The following is a 20857-nucleotide window of genomic DNA, read 5'->3' on the forward strand; positions in this document are numbered from 1 at the left end:
GTAGAAATCAGGAGAAGATTATTCTGCAAGTTATTGAAAGACACCAGAAGGACAACACTGTCATGGGTCAGAGCCAACACAGCTTCATGAGGGGAAAATCCTGCTTGTCAAACCTAACTTCCTTTTATGAAAAGGTAACTCATCTAGTTGATCAAGGAAAGACAGTAGATATAATCTTTCTGGACTTCAGTAAAGCTTTCAATGCTGTCTCTCACAGAGCCCTTCTGCACAAGATGTCCAGCTCACAGCTGGATAAACACATCATGTGAGGGGTGAGCAGCTGGCTCCTGGGTCTGAGACTGAGAGGAGACAGCATTACAACTTCCCTGTGAGGGAAGAGGAGGGGCAGACACTGATCTCTGTTTATGTATATATTTTATATATATTTTATATATATATATATAAAATATATATATTTCTCTGCGGTGACCAGAGGCAGGATCCAAGAGAATAGCCTGAGTTTGAGTCAGGGAGGTTTAGGCTGGATATTAGGAAAACTTTCTTTACCCAGAGGGTGGTTGGGCACTGGAACAGTATCTCCAGGCCAGTGGTGATGGCACCAAGCCCGTCTATGCCCAAAAAGGGTTTGGACAATTCTTCAGGCTCAGGTGGGATTCCTGGGTGGGGCAGGAGTTGGACTTAGATGAATCTTGTGGATCCCTTCCAACTCAAGATATTCTATGATTCTAGTAAAAAACACTTTTCATTACTAGACTTTCTGAAACAGAATTTACTACTTCACCAAGCTTCATTATCCACAAATTTTGTGAATAATGATTTTGTTCTTGGTAGTTCATTGCAACTGAAAATGCTAAATAGTATCAGGTTTACTCCTGATCCTTCACAGTAGCCCACCAGAAGCCTCCTCTCCAGTCATAGTTCTTCACCTACAATCAGTGGATGTGATCTGCAAATCTCTGCTTCCACTGTGATCAGCCTGTCTGTGAGTCACATCCTTCACACCCTCATCCCTCTCCTCCACAAATAGCTGTAACTCAAGTGTTGTAGTGTAATGCCTGGATTTTCTTTTATGCAATAATCCCACCCAGGAGAAATACCTTGTTCCACTGACAATTCCATCCTTCCCATGTTATGAGAAAACCCAGTCTGCAGACCTGTTATTACTGGCATTGCAAACACATGCACAAATGCACATCTACCTGGAAGGTATTGCCTCACAGCACAGAGTTTTGCCACCTGAGGAGGTCCTGGACTTGGATATCCTTGGAAAGGACAGATTCCAGTTCCAGCTCTGAAGCCCTTCTGCTATCATGTTAACCTAATGTGCAAAACCAGTCTTTTCTCACAGTATCTGCCAGCGTGCTCTTGCATGCCATCAAAAGACATCTGAGAGGTCTTGTGATACCTGTGGATCATTACAAAGTGCCTTCTAACACACTGCTGTTTTTTTTCTAACCATGATAATGTAATTGAATATTAAAACACCAGATAATTTCTTTATCTTCTCTTTGAACTTTCCTAGCCAAACTCAGTCTGCTATGATATAGCAGAATGTTTGCTACATTAAGGTGATTAAAACACCAGCCCATGGAACTGTACAGCTGTATCTACAGTAATTTATACAAATTAAATATTAATAGGAATATGTATGAGAATATTTTCCAGGATCCCAGTGCCCTATTAATCTTAAACACATTCTATGCTGATGATTTTCTTGCTTTAAGATAATGTTTATTAGTCCCACTTATACATGGTGCTCTATCAAAATTAATTCTACACTGTTTTTTAACAGCTGTGCTCTACATTTTCCTAGTTTATACATAAGAAAATAGATATTTTATTCATAAATATGAAACTGAACCATTATACTGTCTAGTGAAGGCTAGTTATTGCATGAGAATGGCAGGGATAGAAAAGAGGGAAATAGGATTTTAATAATGTAGGTTTTATTGAGAAAAAAAACCACAGCACAACAATATGACTCATTTCATCTAGAAGAACTGCAACAATAAGAATTTCATCTTGAATGTGCACCATGCAAGAATGCTATATGGAGTTTACTGTCTAAAGCTCTGTTTTGTTGTATACCATAAAAACAAGTAAACAAAGTAGCAAAGGTTTGCAGCAGGCATGAGGCATGAATTATACTCATGAAATTAATTAATTAGGTTAAGGCATGCTAACAAGAAAACAGATTTTTCCATGACTGGTCTAATTAGTGAAACTTCATTCCTTATGGACTCCTACTGTACGAGCAGACACTTTTTCAGCAAGCCCAGCTTCTTCCCTCCCTAACCTGCATCCCCCAGCTTTTCACTCTGTACCCAGTCCCTAAAATCCTCGTTTCTCTGCTATTTACTCCAGCAGCCAGGCCTGAGGCACAGTGTGGGAGCCACCAGCACAGTGTGTCCACCGACCACCCAGGGCAGACCAGGCAAAGAAGGACCTGCTGGTGCTGTGGCTTTCAGCCTCTGTTCTGTGGAAGCATGCATAAGGTCTGTTTTCTGCCTCAAAACTGTTTTTCACAAAGCTTCACAGGACTCATTTCATACAACATCAGGTGCCAAAACATGCCACTTCTAGGGAAGAGACAGACAAATGGCTGGAATAGTTATAGAAAGCCCCTACAGTGTAAAAACCTCTACAGCTTGACCAAACCACTTCTTTTCCTGTATTGCAAATACACTGAGATCCTGTGAGTCAAGTTGAAGCAGTAAAAACCCAAGCAATGGCAATTCAACACAGCAGTATCAGACCAGCACTCTGTACACTCCATTTCTGCAACAGTAACATCTGCCTTGAAAACGACTTTTCCTCCTTTTGTTTCATGTGAGATAACAACTACAGAAATTACTATGGACCACATCCAGTGGCAAAATACAACAGTGAATGCATCTGTCTAAAGGCTTTTCACTCTCACCTTCCACAGGAAAACAGGATAATTCAATAGGAAGTAAACCCTCCACCTTTTTTGAGTGTTTAACCAACCGAGCAAGGAGGGCCTGACTCATTTCAAAAAATCAGGGTGGTTTAACACTACAGACCATGCTCATCTCACTTTGCTTGCCAATTTAAGCTGAGTTACACAATAACCACTTCTCCCAGACAAAACTTCTCTCTGCACTGCTACATCCCTAGAGTCCCATTTCATGGAACCACTGGGTAGTGGTGTATTGGCACTATGGAAGTGTCACCTACTGGCCTGTGAAATATTGGCCATGCAATAATCCAGCCATACAGGTTCCGACTGCCAAGGTTGGAACCTTCTGCCCCTTTCTGCACCACATTCCCACCAGACACTTTTAGCCAAGGTCATTTGTATCCTCTTTCCCAGCCCCAGCTGACCTAGGGGAGGTCATATTTCCACGTGTTGTGGTTAGGAATGGCATTCCCAAATTCAGTGCAAGACCCCAGACCACATGCTGCTTGCTCACTTCCCTCCACCTCCCCCCGTGGCAGGATGAAGAGAAGAAATTGAAGTACAAAAGGGTAAAGATGACAGGATAAGAACGATTTAGCAAAACAGCAATGAAATAGGAAAAGAAACAGCAACAACAAGCAATACTAACAGCAGAGTTACAAATTAGGCAAACAATTCACTGGTGAGTGGTCCCCATGTGCCACCCACCCTCCACCCTTGGTCCCCCCTGCACGTGGTGTGAGGTGATATCCAATAACCCCGGGGTCCTGGCTGGAACAGGATGCCTTGTCCTCACCACTGATGCTTCAAGAAGCAAACTGACATCTTTGGGTTCTCTGCTGGCACGAGTCTCCTCTTTAGTAAGATATGGAATCAGAATCCAGACAACCACAGAATCATTGAATTGTTTACACTGGAAAAGACCCTTAAGATCATAACAATAAATCTAACACTGCCAAATGAGCCACAAATCCATATCCCCCACCAAAACATGCCTCTAAACACCTGCACACAACCCACACAGCTTTTCTACTCCTTTCTTTACCACCTCCAAAACTTGTAGGAAGGTCCACTACTTGCTCCAACTGTACCAGATGGCAAAGCACAGCAGTATAATCTTAGCACAGCATTTAGATGAAATGCAGAATTGCATCATAGTGTTAACATCGTGTTCTCCCACTAGCACTCCCTCCCACCATCACTGCTACAAAAAAGTGGGGATTATGTCATTGTCATGTTTCTCATACCTGAAACATCACCTTCCCCACACCTTCTCATTCTCCTCATTTTCCCACTCTCCTTTCTTTCTCTTACTAATATCAGAAATGGAGATTCCCATAAACTAGAGACCCCATTCCTGGGTTTCCTTTTCCTAAGATATCTGAAAGCTAACCTATATATACACACACAAGTGCATTCATATGTCTATATGTATTTGTCTATACGTCTTTGTTTCATTCTTATGCTTTAGTCCAGAATTAAGGATTCTGTATTAATCCTGACACGAAAGTGACAGAAGTTCACAAAATACTAAAAATAATGAGATAACCTGTTCATAAAACACAGGGCTTGAAAGAGGACACAGAGAGTCTTCAGTTACAGAAATATATGGAAAGGTGCAACATCAGCTCCTTTAAACCCAAAAGGTTAAATTTGAAACATTATTATTTCTTGAGAGAATTATTTTGAAAAATTCATTGTTACAGAAAGTATTGTATTTTAAGTTCATAGCTCTTCAGCTAGATTTCTTAATTTAAGCTCATTTCCATGCCCCTATCCTTCCACCCCCACAAACATCAGCTCGTTATTTTAAAAATGCACAGTGAATAAGAAAGAGGCAATTAAGGATGAGGCGCTGTAGAAATTGGCTGTGACAGGTGTTCAAAGAATGAATCCGTACATCACTTCTCTGTTCTTTTACTATTCCTTAAGCATCTGCTTTTGACTTCTTTTCTGATTTCCCCTTGATGCTTGACCCTAATAAAACCTCTAAGAACCTCCTTAGGAAGTGAGGAGCTACAGGAAAATTTAAAAAGCTACAAAAACCCCAGGTTTGTCCAGTGACTCCTGCCTGGCCTTGGTTAACCTTCACACTCCAATGCTTCTCAAAGCATCTCATTTGTTGAGAGCTACAGCATTAGACTTTCTCATTAACAGCTACCTTTACACAATATTGGTTTTCCCATTTAACTCAGAAAAATCACAAGTTCCTTTCTGGCAATTGGTTCTTCCCCCAGGCAGGACACAGCCTAGCTGCAGGAGGGAACCTGTGCTTGTCACACAGGAGTATCAGTGCTGCCTGCAATAAGCCATTCCTCAGCCTTGTAAGAGCTGTGGATTGAATTAGATCTGCCAAAATTCTCTATTAACATCACATTGTTCCTAACAGCATAACTGCTGTGAATGTGTGTAATAAAATATATATCTAACTTGACTCAGTCTTTTGCAAGGCACACTCCGGGACTGAGATATTCAAAACCAAAAAAGACCACAATATCACTAATATAGGCAAGGAATGGTCAGGATATCTGGGTGGAAAACAAAAGATGACTCATAGACAAAGTGATTGTAGATTAACATACTAAATAGGTTTTTCCCCTCTTTGTGTCACACAAAGAAATACAGAATTATTCAGAAGGGCAGCCAGTGCTCACAGCAGGGTTAACAGTGAATCCAGACCAGGTTGCTCAGGGCTTTATCCTGTTGGGTCTTGAAAACGTCCAAGTATGGAAATTCATAACCCCATGAGCAGCCAGCTGCACTGCTTAATCAACCATATAACTTTCCTCATATAACATCGACCCTGATATTCATTCATGTTGTATAAAGTTGAAATCTCCCATTTCCATTTGTCAGTGCCTTTTGCTCTCCTGCTACACACTGCTGCTGTAAAGAACCCAGCTTCACCTCCCCGTAGGTGCTGGATAACTCATGTTAGGTCCCTCCAATGCTACATTTTCTTCATGCTGAGCAAGCCCTGCTATCTCCACCTCTCTTTGCAGGATCACTGCTCCAAGCCCCGACCACTTTGATGGCCTTTCAATGAACTCATCTGAGTTTGCTGACATCTGGACATATCATTGCAGATATGGTCTGAGAAAGGAGAATTATCACTTCCCTCAGCCTTCAGGCCACTGTCCCATTGATAAAGTCCAGTCTGCTGTTATCCTTCCTTGCTTTGTGATGACCAGGGATGAGCATGTAGTACATTCTTGGCTTCTTATTCAATTTTGTCTTGTTTGCTGACCCTGTCAGCAGAGGTGCCAAGTAACACCAGACAGCTGAATGGGCAAAGCAGAAGACTTTCTGCCCAATTTTGCAGCCCATCCTCACTTAATATGGATGGAAGATCAACTGTCCTGTCAGGATAGCTGCTTCCTCCCATCATGTACAATCATAGAAAGAACCTGTTAGGAGAGCAGAACTGCAATGACAACATGAGCCACACACAGCCTCAGGCTTTTTATCTGTCTGAGCTATAGATAACAAAGCATCCAAGCAAAGTCACCAGCTCCCTCTTCGCTACTGCTCTACTTGTTTAACTTTTTGCATCAGAAATTGTTCATCCCAGAAAATACTATGGGGGTGTGGGAATTTCTTGGTCATTTTCAATGCAAAGATGTGGCCAGACACAGCATTTTACAATTGCAGTTTACTAGCCTAAGCTAGCACTTGTAACCAGGGACATAAATCAAAGGGAGCTGCAAGAAGGAGCTCAGTTTTAATGGGAAAACAGGGGTTTCCACCTAAAATGTGACAAGTCAATAATGCATCATGAAACACAAGATATTTTTAGTTCTCATTCAGCTTATGAGCATAATATCAAACCTCCTCTATCTAACATGCCAACACAGTAATAAAACTAAGATAAAAAGAAAAGTGACCATACTTCACCCAATATGTTCAAGTATCAATATACTGCTTATCTCTTTGCTTGAATAAAGATACTTACAGAATGTATCAGTAATTTTTTCATTAAAGTTTAAAGAGGGATTTTATCCAGCATACACAGAAAAGGCTTCAATTTTTAAGGGGACTGTAGAAGTGGGAATTTAAGTTGGGCCTCTAAATCTTAAATCTTTGAGTCACATGTGAATGCACTGCCAACCCCGTGGAACCCAGAATCTGCCTCATATTTTTGCTGACAGGTGCAGATGTTTGTGAGTGTGCAGCTTGTCTGCTATGACTGCCTGAAGAAAACACAGTAAGTACACACACCATAGTCTGTTGCTTTACCCACCATTGCTGTGTCTAAACACTCCAAAGGCATCTCTCTGTGAACACTTCACAGGGAAACTTTTAAACACTCTATGAATACTTCTGTATTTTTTATATTCAAGGAAAACACATTCACCTCCTGTGAAAAGGGGTTCTTGCACAATTTAACAGTTAACGTATATATATTTTTCGTCAAATCCTGTCAGCATCCATAGCTCTCAACTCAGATTAGTAGCATATAGTTTGAGCAGGAAAATTGAGGAGAAATACTCGGTGGGTTTAAAATCAGAAATGGCACTTGTTTATGATAATATTTGCAGCTCTTCCATCTAAGTACCCACACAGATTGCACATACTCCCACAGAGATGGAAATTAATATGTGAAATACCTGTGCAGCTTGAGTGTCACAGTTCCATAAACAGTAGCAAAGCCCAGAAGACGAACCCATCTTAGGAGAACACAGCGAAATATACTTGGCTCAAAATACAAAATGACAACCTATAGAACAGAAAGATAGAGAGAGCTTCAGTACTGCTTTCATGAGAAAGTAGTTCTTCATTCAAATGCAGAATAGTTGCAAAACAGGACAGCAGACACATTTCAGCTCGTACTGCTGTATATTTAGATTTTCTAGTAAAGCATCGGGACGATCAGATCAACCAGCTGGCACAGTTCTGGGCACCAACTCCTTTTTGAAGGGAGCTGGCAAAAGCCCTGTGACAGACTGTGAAGTGACAACACTTTTAAATGCAATTTCACTGACTTTTCCTAACTGAGTGAAAACATGTACCCAGAGAGGAGGATAGAACAGAAAAGGACTTTTTCCTTGAGCAATTCAAGTAATATGCAGCTGGCTTAATTCTGGTTTGATAGGCTGTATTTACTAGGTTACACTTCAAAGTCACTCCTAATAAACCTAGCAAAATGATAGCTGCTCATTTATCCCTGCCAAACTAAAAATGATTGCACTGACCTCTTTCTATCCAAAATATAAAATATTTAATGACATACTTAACTCTTTCTTCCTCATATATTTCACCTAAGCTATATCAAATCTCCCTATGCATCACCACTTTCTTAAGGAAAATAACCCTTTTGCTCACCTATGCATTTCTCTGACCACAATAAAAAAATGTCCTACCAGCCTTTTGCCCTGTCTACCAAGGACCATGCACAAGAACAACACTCCATAAGCAGTAAAACAAAGCTACTTCTGTAGGTATAGTGCAGAAAGAAGCTTCACTATCAAGTAAAGCACTTCTCTAAAACTGAGTTGCTCAGTAAACTCAGTCACAGTCTGAATCAGGAGTCCATTTCTTCTCATTCCAGCAGACATTGTCCCTGATGTCCTGAGGGTTGATCCCATATTTCTTCTCACTCATCTGGTCCCACCAGGAGCCTGCTGTCCCAGGGATTTGTTGGAAAACTGCCCCTACCCCACATGTAGACCCTGCTTAGTCCAGCAAACTTGGATCCCATGCATTCAATGTGTCAGACCAGAACCTGGTAAAACAACCCAATGCACCATAGTAAAAATTATTTAGGTAATCCTGGTCTAGAGAAAGAAAGCACTGAAACATTTCAGGCCATCTGTCACAGCTTCATTTACAGTCAGTACATTCTGGCAGCAGAGATAGTATTATGCCTACTGGCTGCCACATATTATTTTCCTAAGTAAATGCTCTTCTGCGTGGGAATTCAAGTTCAGGATATTGGCCAAAAGCCCAGGACTACATCCTTTGGGTGACATAGACTTCTTTAGAAGAGTGGGGGCACAAATGGCAGATGTGGGCTGAGAGAGATGGAAGCTGCTGTGCTTCACTGGAATGCCTTTTTATGCAGCAGAATCAAACTATTCCTTTTAAAAATATGATTTGTTGAATAAAACTGAGCTGCAAATTTAATCTGCTTTTTTCACTGTTATTGGACTGACAGAGAATCACAGAATATACTGAGTTATAAGGGACCCACAAAGATCATCAAGTCCAACTCCTTGATGCATAGGACACCCCAAGAAACACACCATGTGCCTGAGATATTGTCCAAATGCTTCTTGAACTCAGGCTAGTGCTGTAACCACTGCCCTGGGGAGCCTGTTCCACTGCCCAACCATCCTTTGGGTGAAAAACTCTACCCTGATTTGACATGCTTCAATGTAGACATTTTCTGGGATTCTGAGAAATCATCCATGGAGGAAAAGCAGCAGCCTTTTCCCTTGGGAAATCAGCTGGAAAACCAAAATGTATCCACATATGCATGACCATGCTTGGACAAACAGAGCATCCAGCAAAAAGTTTCTCAGAAAGACCTGAATGGCAGCAATGACCTCTTATCCTAATATACAGTTTTATAGATTAGGACAGTTGCAGAGCCTGAGCAAGGTCTGTAGCAGTAACTTGTCTCCTGAGGTTTGCTGGGGGGTAGAAAACACCATGTTTCATCTTTGATTCTTCAAAACAGGGAAATCAATGTCAAAAAAAGACTGGCATACAGAGACTCTGAACATTTCAAAGTTGATTTGAAAGCAGAATTTTTCAGATAATTGAAATGGGAAGGTCTGAAAACTCTCCAGGCATAGAATTTTCTGAACAAGGGCAACAGCTCTCTTTGCCATGCAATCTGACACAGCAATTTCATCTGCTGCTGCTTGTTGAAACATTAACTGCATGTGTCTAGAAAATCTCATTGATTTGCATTGAATCATTTGTATGAGCAGCTGAGGCTTTTGGCTGGATATCAACCAAGAAACCACCACTTCAAATGCAGCCTGGTGTGAGCTAGCGTCACAGCTCACCATGAAAGCTGCAGAGGCAAGGCTCTGTTGGAGAAAATTGTTCTCATTTTCCCATTTGAAATATACAAATTTTAACTGCTCCTTCACCCTGTGGTGAAGGATACTGCAGAAATAAGACTTCAGCCAAGCTTGAGTCTCTTTTGGATCTTCCTGTGTTCATATGATGGAGAATTGTAAGAGTGCCTTCACAAGGGCCAGTGTCCCTTCCTATTCCTGCACATGTTCTGTCATGGACCCAGGCTTTGAAGAGTCAGAATTACTATATTTATATTTTGCTTTCTTCTTAGGCATTGCAGAAGGCTATTCTAAGCATATGTCATTCCCATTCCCATCAGGGCTCACCAGGATGTTCAGATGACTTCCCTCTCCAAGCTCTTGTCAGAATTACATCTCTTATAAGCACCATGAATTTTAGAGGCACAATTTTTAAAAGGAAAAATCTTTAATGGATTGGAGCCAATGGGCTACAGAAACAGTGCCTTGGAAGCCTTGCTCAATTTTCCAATGCAAGTGGAATACAATTCTTGCAAAGAACCTGGTCCAAAGTATGACTGATGCACTCCAACCTTCACTCTCCCTAGCACAAAAAAAAAAAAAAAAAAAAATCCAGAAAAACCCCAACAAAATAAACCAAAACCCAAAATAAAACAAAAAACCAACCAACCAAAAAACCCAAAATCCAAAAAAACCAACAACTAAACCAAACGAAGCCAAAAAAAGGAGGAACATAACACAGAGAAGTCTTGGGTTTGTTTTGTATCAGCCTCTTCTACCTTATCAAAATCCCCATTTCTTACTGTTATCCCCAGAGCAAAGTCTTCTTCAAATGACAAATGTGCAGCAAAAGGTTGCTGAGCTGCAAGTGAGGAGCTTAGGATGAGCACCAGATTCACCCACCATCCACGCTGCTCTCAGCAGAACAAGGGAATCCCTCAGTTCTAAAAGACTACCCTGCCCACCAAAAATCTGACAATATTTCATCTTCTCTTTTTGCATTTACAATGCAATAGACCACAATCTTCTTAAAAATGCTGGGAGGTTTTGCTGATGGATGGAATAAAACCTCTTTACTGTACATAAAGAAATGTGTTATCCGCAGTTTTGCCAGCTCCTGGCATCCACCTAAATACTAGACATCAGTTTCTGCTACTTAAACAAAAAGATCTGGGGAAAATTATTTGGAAATCAGAAGAGGACAAGCCAAACAGTGGCTGCTCATGTCCCAGTTACTGCAGCTGTGCGTGAGACTTCCTGAACTGTGACTCGTCTTTGTCATTTGGACAAATGCGTTTGGATGTTTGCTTTTCAACTCAGCGTGGTTTAAGCTATTACTGTCCTTGCCAAAACATTGTTCCAGTAGTCACGCACCACTTGTGGAGTCAGAGATGAAAAGACTTCCTAAGGTCACCAGCTAACTGTCAAGTGTGTTTAGAGCTGGGGAATTACGGACACGGAAGAGGGGCTTAGCCTGCTGACACAGCAATCAGCCAGCTCAGTTATTCATCCGACATGATGAACAGACACACAGACTCCAAAGACAACAGCTGAGGTCAATAAAAGCACCTCACACATCACAGCAAATTTTCCTTATTGGGACAGGTAGGAAAGTAAAAGTGCAAAGAGAACTAACACAGAACAACTGAACATTCAAAAACATAACAGAGTTTGTCCACACAAAAGTAAAAAAGGGAATTAATGAGTTTTATAGGCTCAATGCCATTGCTTCTTAGAAGATAAACAGCATTTTAAAAGATTCTTAAAAAAAAACCAACAAAAACCAACCATTATTATATAGTGAGCATATTACATAATAGTGAGCAAAACTGTGCATCTCAAAATGCTCTTTTGTCTTTCAGATTAACTTTACTGTGCACATTAAAAGATGGTTAATTATGCCCTTCACCTTGGCACCAGATCCAGGCAAAACCACTTTAATACTGTGCACTTCCCCAAGGTGCAGTGACTGGGATTCAGTCTGCCTAAATCAAACATTAATTTCTTCTTACACTGTTTTAGGAGGTCTAGTAAGTCAGGCCTACTAATGCAAGTCCCACAGATAACCCAGGGATAAAAACAAGTACCTTGAGAAAGTTCAGCTTCAGCTACTTGGACAGGAGCTTGGCCTAAAGGCTTCAAGTACACATTTCCATTGACTGGAAAGGCACTACAGCATTTATTTTAGGGAATTTGCTTCACTATATGTCAATTAATAATCTGTATTAGGAGGACTAAGCCAAGCACTTTATAGCCAGCTGTAACAATTTTGTAATGTATTTAAGACAAGTCATTTTTACTTCAATTCTTAAGCCATAGAGGTCCCACGAATAGATCAAAAACTCATCTTCCTCTACAATCATCAAATTGCTATACTTCATGTTGAGAGGAAATGGGCAACACCATAATGTCTCAACAGACCAGAAGCCAAAGAGATAAAAAGAATACATGTACTGCCAATGCTAAAAATCCTAAAACTAAACAGGAAAAAAATTGAGCAGGACCTTAACTCCAAAAACCCTTAAATGTTCAAAAATTCTCAACTCTTCTTTGTTTTTTTGCGCTTGGTTGTAGAACCATACTAAGGTTTAGGTTGGAATAGACCTTTAATCTAGTTCCTAGTGCTGTGGACAGAGATGTTATCCACGTTATATTGATGGAAATGAAATTCAGCTTAGAATTTGAGTACCAACATCATCTGCTCATGGATCTGAGGTGCAAGTCACCCACTTTAGACAAAAATGATGCAAAATATTTTTTTTTCTCATTTGCAAATAATCAATTTCATCTTAAAATTGTGCTCACTTAAACCAAAGAACTTTACAGGAAACTATATATTTTTTTTAATTGAACTTCAGAATTTTCTGCAAGTACTCAGCACAGGTCAATGCAGGACAAGCCATACAAGATAATGCCTTTTGGGCTAATTCCATTAACAAGCATCTAGGAGATACTGTGAAGAGATCCATATGATCTGTTCCACTGCCCAACACCATCTGTCCTTGCCTGACTGCAACAGCTGCCCAGGGCTGTCTCTAGGCAATTCTGCCATGCAACAAGCCATCAGACACTTCCTCTCAGTGTCCTGCCGTGCTCAGGGACGGGCAGCCTTCCTCCTTCTGCCATCTTTCAGCAGTTTCTTCCAACACATCAAATATCCTCCAGGTTACATCAAGTCACCTATTAATGCCTCAGTCCTAACATGAGAAGGGATTTCCTGCAGCAGAGATGCTGTTTGCAATGTTAGATAAGCTTGCCATCCAAACTGATAACAGTCTGGCACTACACTTGCTAGGAAAGGGCCCCATCCCCTCTCTGCGGGCACAGAGCCATCTCAACAGATGGGATGAGTGAAGGCATTCATGAGCCTGTGCACACTCTGGGCACCACTGCTGGAAACATGACTCACAGCTTGGATCATCTGCTTCAATATTAGCGAGGGCACAGCTCCTTACCCAGCCCTGAGCCAGCCACAAACATTGCCAGTGCAGCTACACACAACATCTTAGAGGTAGGATAACAGTAAATATACACTTAGCCTAACCATGCAAGAACATTTCCTTCCATTTCCATCCCATTTTTTTAAGCCACATGTCCTTTTTAAGACATCACATCTTACTATAATAGGCCTGTGAGCACACAGTACCATCAAACCCTGCTATCCTTGCAAATCTCACCATTTTAAAGCAGAACTGCATGGATCATTAGCTCAAATGCCTCTGTAAAGCACACATTTGCTGCACAAAGCCACAGTAACTACTCAGTAGGTTTTATTCCTGCCTCTGAATTGGAACTTAATCAAGCTCCCAGTACACAGCACTGGAAGCACTTTGTTTCTGGGGGCAATGCATTTCAGATAAGATGTATGACACAAGCAAAATCCTTGCAGCCATTTCAGTAAGATCTTCTAGGTTTCTTCATAAAAGATGACAATTTTTTCTTCATCACCCACACAAAGTCCAGCTTGAAATTCTGCCTACTGAAATCCTCCTTTCCCTCCCACTATACTTTCAACTGTAGATATTGGTGTTTCTTTCATTGCCTATTGTATAATATCTATTAATCCATATTAAACCCCTGTCTGTGTTTCAGCAAAGACATGTCTTGCCTGAAAAGTCTTTTAGAAGACCCAGTATAAGCACATAACTACCATCCCCAGTGTAAAATAAAAGGGCAGACTCTAGAACTTCATTCATCAGAATGCTGTGCTATCACTACGGTTTATTACACTTTGGATTCATCTCCATCAGGCAGTAACAACAGATCTCTAAAGTTCTTTACAGAATACGTAATTTACAGTGGGGCTCATTTAGCCCCTTGAGAGATTTGACAGGAGATTAAGAAAACAGAACCTTCAAGATCATTGGTTTGACAAAAGACTGCACACTTAGAACGTCTTTTTACAGATATATCTTCAATTATTTTCCCTCTTTTTTTTTCCTTCCGGTGTTCATAAGGGAGATCTCAATTAATTATTGACAAGACACCCTCAATAGGTTATTTTGAGGAATATAAACATCCATGTGATTTCCAAGATGTTGTCATGTATTTCCTCCAATTTAAAGAGAAAAAGTGGTATGTCACAGATCCTACCAGCTCTGGAAATATTTATTTATAAATGACTTGAACACATGGCCTGAAAATGTACTAAAATAAATTCTAGCCTTTGCTTAAGCCTTACTAATGATTCGGCTTCACTGTTCCTATTTCCTTTGGCCTAATGAATAATATTCTAAAATCAAATAATAAAAAAATAACATGTAATCCACAAAGGCTTTAAAAGAGAGATGCTTGCAGTCTGTAGACAGATCTGATCACAACAAAAAAATGTTTATGCCCAACAAGGCCCACACAGCACAGAAGAGTAATCCAAGACTTTTTCCTAATACAGGATAAAATTTTGTCACAAAACAATTCATTAGCTTATGAGAGACTTCAATGGATGCCCTGGCTGAACTGGTTATAAATGCTAAGAGTTGAAGGGCGCTCCAAGTGTCAATTCACAACTAACAGGAAAAAAGAGATGCAAAGAAAGAGAGCACACCAGGTCTACACCCTCTCTGGGGAAAAACAAAGCATAAAAACAAGTATTACCAAGAGGACTGGACCTCTACCCCAGACTGCTGTGGGAACCCTCTGAGGAACTGAGGAGAAACAGAAATCACCTTGAAACACTGGATTATCATGTATGTTCTCTGCATCTATTTCCAAACACAGAGATCATGCTTGGCTTTTCAGTGTAATAGAATAAAGTATTTAACTTCAGCTGCAAACTTCTCAAATACAAGGAGAGATTTCAATGGTCCTGGCCCAGGGAGTGGTGATGAACAGGTAGAATATGATCATATGGGAAGCATGAGGTCTCCCAGTCTAAGGGGCTATAGGCACTGAGGTGCTGGAAGTGGAAAGCCCAGTAGCTTAGGGGCAAATGTTTGTCCAAGAAAGGTGTTTTCTTGACCACTGCTGGTTACTGGATGTTTCTGTAGAAGCAGAACAAGACAGGGATAAGGCCTGAGGCTCAGAAGTTCCACTGAGACCATGCCTAAGTGTAGCACAATGAACAAATTACCTAATACTGAAAAATCCAGGCTGAAAAGAAATCTATTCGTTTTAATCATGTCCCATAAAAGGCAGAAGAGAAAATAAAGTCTGCATTGCACACCATGCTTTCCCTGTTCTCACTCAAATGTACTTCTAACTAACCAGTACCATAAAGCAAAAGAAGCAAATAAATGCTTTTCAGGGAGTCCAAAAACTAATGAGCTTGGTTGGCCCAAGTGACCTTCTTACCCATCTGCTTTGATGTGCCAGCTATTTCTGTGTCTTTGGCAGATGTCTATCCCTCACACATGTGTTTGCTCCCTCCTGACAGCCTCACAGTCTTTAATACAGTTACCCTAAAAGGTGCCTGAAGCCTCAGAAGTCAGGACTGAGGACTTGAGAGTTGGCTCATCTCAGCAATTCAGACACTTGAACTAGCCAGATGTGGACTTAGATGGATGTCTGGAGTTCCCACTGAAATCAAGACACTGCCTCAGAAAGTTTAAAATGTGTTTAAAGAAGATTAAACAAGATCCTTCAAAAGCAACAATAACTGTTGTGTTTGAAAATTTAAAGCCTACCAGAATCTACCTAGCTAATTGCGTACAGAGCAAAATGCTTTTCCTGACCCATGTAGGTCACCAGCCACAGCCTGAAAGTACAAAATTAATGCATAGTAAGTGATCTGACTTTAAAGATACTTAGGGGCTAGTAAGAGATTCAGAGTTGTTGACTTCACTGAAAAGCAACTACTCAAATATTTTAAAAATATCTGTCTTCTGAAAGAGTGCTAAGAGCAGTGTATGCTAAGAGCACTGATGCTCTGCACTCTTTCATTTGATGTTTTTTAAACTTATATGAAAAGGTCTTCAATTACTTTCCAGTTAAATACTGAAAGATACATGAAAATGTGGGTTTCCTGATCAAGCAACTGGCCACGTTTTAAGTGAAGATTATTAAACGTGATCTGCCAGCAGCAACTAAAATCAGAGATGAGCAGATGGGGCATTCAGGGTTCCAGGCTCACGCACACTAAGGCTGAGAAGAGAAGAACAAGTGAAATACAGAGAAGCTGAGCTCCTTAATCATTCAAAGCTTCTATTTTCATAGTTTGTATTACATTCAAAACACATAATTCTAAATTAATAGAAATAATTTCATCAGGATGCTTTATCTCAGCAATGTGTAAGCACACCAAAAATTGTTCACGCTGACGCAAAATTTAAAAGTGGAAATTCAAAGGAAGCTGCAAAGTGAAAATATCTTCTAAAATACTTGCTTCTTCTGCCAGTTAACTTTTATAATCCAATTGCTTCTTTCATTTGTTCAGATACATTTTCTTCCATGTGACACACCACTTGGGTAAATCACAAGTCAACTGAACGTCCTACTTCATATATGAAAAAAAACAAAAACCTAAACTTACTTACTGGGTGCATTATGGTCCTCTTTTCTGAAAAGAAACGTGGCAACCAAAGAGGCAGAAAGAGAAACATTTTACCAAACTGAACCATATCTAAAGAAAAAACCCTGACATCTCTTCAGCCCATTCATTTGTCAAAACATTGACACATTTTAATAATAGTTTTAAGGTTATATATTTTCATTATATTATTAAAATCAAGTAAAATCTAACAATTAATTTTAAGACCACATCTGTGATTTTAGGAAAAAGGAATCCTTTAAAAACATAATGGTAAACTAGTCTATATTAAAATAAATCTTGCAAGAGCTGCAGCTAAATCAAGACATAATAGATTAAATTATTCAGAGCAATTTGTCAAGTATACTTAAAGCAAGACACAGGTCATAAAACAGACTCACAAAGACTTTTATATCTTGTTACACTATAGATGAAATCCCTACAAATATACAGTGTAAGGTGGGGGGGAGGGATGTTGAGTGTTTCCAAAAAGTGACTCCTTTTGGAAGTCAAACCTGGGGAAAAGAAAACATGCAGTATTTAGAGTTCCAAAAATACTTATCTCCTTGTCTTAATCTAACAAAGCCAGAGAAGTATTTAACACAAACTTTGGGGGGAAAAAGCTGTCTGATGGTTTAGGTTCTTCAGAAATACCTCCTTCCTTGCTACACATGCTCTCCCTGAACTACATCTTGGCAGATTCAAGAGTCAAGGTAGAATTTTATTGACATCAACTATTGAGATGGTTATTTGGAAAAGGTAATGGGGACAGAGCAGGACTTTGAAATATCCTGCTAAACCAGAGCAAAGAGCAGGACAGAACTGTCTGCTATCCTCCTCAGGACAATTTTTGTTGGTATTTATTTTGACAACAAGCAATTTAGAAAAACTCTCTCCACTAAAATACCAGCCGGACATCTCAATCCAGCCGGTGCTGATTAGTTTACTGCAGACATCTCTGCTGGAACTATTGACTTTTCATTTTCAGCTTGTGCACCTGAAGCAACAACAGCAGTGGGCACAAGGCAGAGACCACAGCGTGACCAGCCTCCAGAAGAAGTGCTGGGAACACTCCAGCTCCTAATGTTCCCTGCCGAAGGCTGGATGTCTGTCTGATAAATCTGCTTTAGGTAAACTGAAGCTACCGGTAATTGGATGAATTGCAAAAATGAGTGACATACTCTGCTGGCATGATCTACATTAATCTTCAGTCTACACTAATCATATCAAGCAAATTATGTTATTAACATAATTAATTCATTATGGGTAATTAATGAAGTCCAGAAGAAGCCAGCCACATCTGCAAACTCAAAATGCACTCCACAGTAGAAACTATGGAAATAGGAATGAAACACTATTTTTCTTCCCAGTAGGAAGACATACTCTTAGTTCTTAAATCACATGGATATGAACATTTTTACCTTCCAAAAAAATTGTTTGGACAGTTTGCTTGGTTAAGAGGGCCAGAGTGTTCATACATTTTTTGTCTAGTCAAAAGAGAAAAAAATGTTTAATAGAAATCTATGCACGAAAAGTATTTATACAGTGTTGAGAAGATATTGAAAAATTATTATAACTGATAAATTAAAACAAATTTAGCAAAATAAATTTCTATATTCAATATTATCAGATTCTTCTGTCATTTTTTTTCAGTCACATCTGCCACCCAGGTGATTTTTGAAAACATCATAAAATTAATCACATGCTTGTATAAATATTTGAATCCAGATACACTTAAATACAGAAATAGATTTGGTGCATTTGTTTTGATTTCTTTTTTGCGTGTAAAATCATTATTCCCTTTCAAAAGTTAGTTACTTTTCATGCACACTGATTTATAGTGCATGGATTCCAAAGTAGCATAATTTAAGTGTATCTGTGCCAATGTTTTCTGCTTTATGAAAAGCAACACAGATCAGTATCAGTCTCCTGCAATCCTAAGCAGCCCTGAAATACACTTTATTGCAGAACAATTCACAGGGTATCTACATGAGCCATAAAATACTCTTTCACACAGCATGTGAGAAAGTCTTACTCTCTGGATTCACTCTCCTCACCACATTCAAAGAGGGTGTTTTGATATTATAATCCAGCTATTTTTATTGGGACTAGGAATCTGGGGCAGATGTTCTACACCTGAGCCAGGAAATACAAGTGAATCACTAAATTCCAAGACAGCCCAAGCTCCCTCGGTGTTCAATGGGGAGCACTGTAGGCAGAGGCCAAACCACATCATCCTTCTACATGCACCTGAGTGCTGTCCTCCAGAGGTGCCTACTTCCCTCCACAGGCTAAAGGCAGTGTATGGTTAAATGTGATGTTCAGAGTTAAAATTTATTTTAAACAAAGTAATAATAATAATTTTTAAAAATCCCTGCACTGCAAATAACCACTCCAAAGTTTTACTCAGACTTCTCAGCACTCCCTCTTTCTCAAGTGCAGGCAGCACCCAGTAACCTGTCAGACCATGTAAAGCCCATCCATCAACTCTGATATACTAGAGAAGAGAACAAGCTGGAAAAACCTTCAGAACTATTTAGCTTAATTTAATATTTATTGCTATATTAAGCTGGGTGTCTCAAAGGAAGAAAAGAACTTTAGAACACCGAACTGATTTGGAATGAAATGGACCTAGAACAAAAATTATACTTCATGGACTTTAAGGCAACTCTTGAAAAACGCAGAAACACAGAAATAAGATGGTATAGAAAGTAATAGAGACATTAGTAAATTGAGGGCCATGTTCTTAATGGACAGGTGACATTTCCATTACAGAAGAAAAATTAAAAAGTCCTAAAATGGAAATCACTGATCTCAAGATTAGGCATACAAACTGCCATGGAACAATCTCAAGCAATTATCAGCATCACAGCTGGATGGACTGAGAGGAGCTTGAGAAGAACTATTCATTACAGACCTCAGAAGAATATTTCTTTAAGAGTTTGAGAACAACATACTCAACTCTGAAAGAGCAGTCTTCAAAAGCTTCAACACGTGTAGGTGGCAACCAACTAAACAGAACAACTCAGAACAGAAATCTCCCCTTGGAAACACTGCATGGAAGGGGAAAGTAAGAGACATGAATCTTGAAGCAGATTTTCAGGAAGTTGAGTGTAGACTCAAAAAACTTTAAGGAGTCTGTGGAGGTCACTGCACAGCTGATCAGAAGTCTGAAGTACAATGATGCAGGAAAGAGAGGAATAAGGGTGCACAATGTGAAATTATTAACTGGGAAAAACTAAGGGTAGTAAACTCTCCTCCTCTTGGAAACAAAAGCCTCATGACACCTCCACGATATGTATGGCTGCTCATGACCTGAACAATCGGCACCAGTAAAATCCCTTAGGAATAACAGGAACATCTCCAAACATTGCATTTTCATATTGCATTTTCTAGCCTTTGCATACATTCAGGTTTTCCAGAAAACTGCATTACCAGATGCACTTATTGATGAATTCTTAATTGTTTGACATGGGCAATTTCTTTTTCAAAAAGAAAGAGATACCACAAAAACATTTAAGATATAAGGTTGCATTAGACAAGCATATCTTTGATATTTAATGTCTTTTCCAGTTATCATTAAAAACTTGATTAATTTTCCTCACATGGTATCAAATCTTTTCAGCACCTAGAAATTTGAGCTCAGACACTCAGAACAACCCTAGGATTTCTAGTTTGTTTTGCTGCATTATGCTACCTCTGTAACTTAGGGTTAGTTTAATGTGATTGTAACTGCCATTTATTTCAAACATGAACATTAACTATAAAGAAATTTATTTTGCATAAGGAAAAAAACATCAGAGGAGCAATTTTTTTACTGTTTTGAAAAATCAGTGGGATGAGACAAAACAACACACCCGTCTGCAGTGCAACAATTAGCAGGTTTCTGAGGAAAGCTCTTGACAGTGAATGATTTAACCTGGAGAACAACCAAATTCAAGCTATGTTTTCTCATTGACAACAGATGAGGCCCATATGCCACTTTCTGCTCACACCTAAAAATAA

General features: G+C 39.7%; 1 protein-coding gene across 1 annotated transcript in view; it reads right to left on the minus strand.

Annotated features, from left to right (window-relative positions):
• GPR158 (G protein-coupled receptor 158) overlaps positions 1-20857 on the minus strand; it is a 185569-nt gene that overhangs the window by 45400 nt on the left and 119312 nt on the right. Inside the window, exon 6 of the mRNA XM_058809567.1 lies at positions 7489-7598. Within this exon, the coding sequence (XP_058665550.1) occupies positions 7489-7598 (110 nt within the window). The remainder of the gene's footprint in view (positions 1-7488; positions 7599-20857) is intronic.

Source organism: Ammospiza caudacuta, chromosome 1 (genome assembly GCF_027887145.1).
Source record: "Ammospiza caudacuta isolate bAmmCau1 chromosome 1, bAmmCau1.pri, whole genome shotgun sequence".
Classification (NCBI taxonomy): Eukaryota; Metazoa; Chordata; class Aves; order Passeriformes; family Passerellidae; genus Ammospiza; species Ammospiza caudacuta.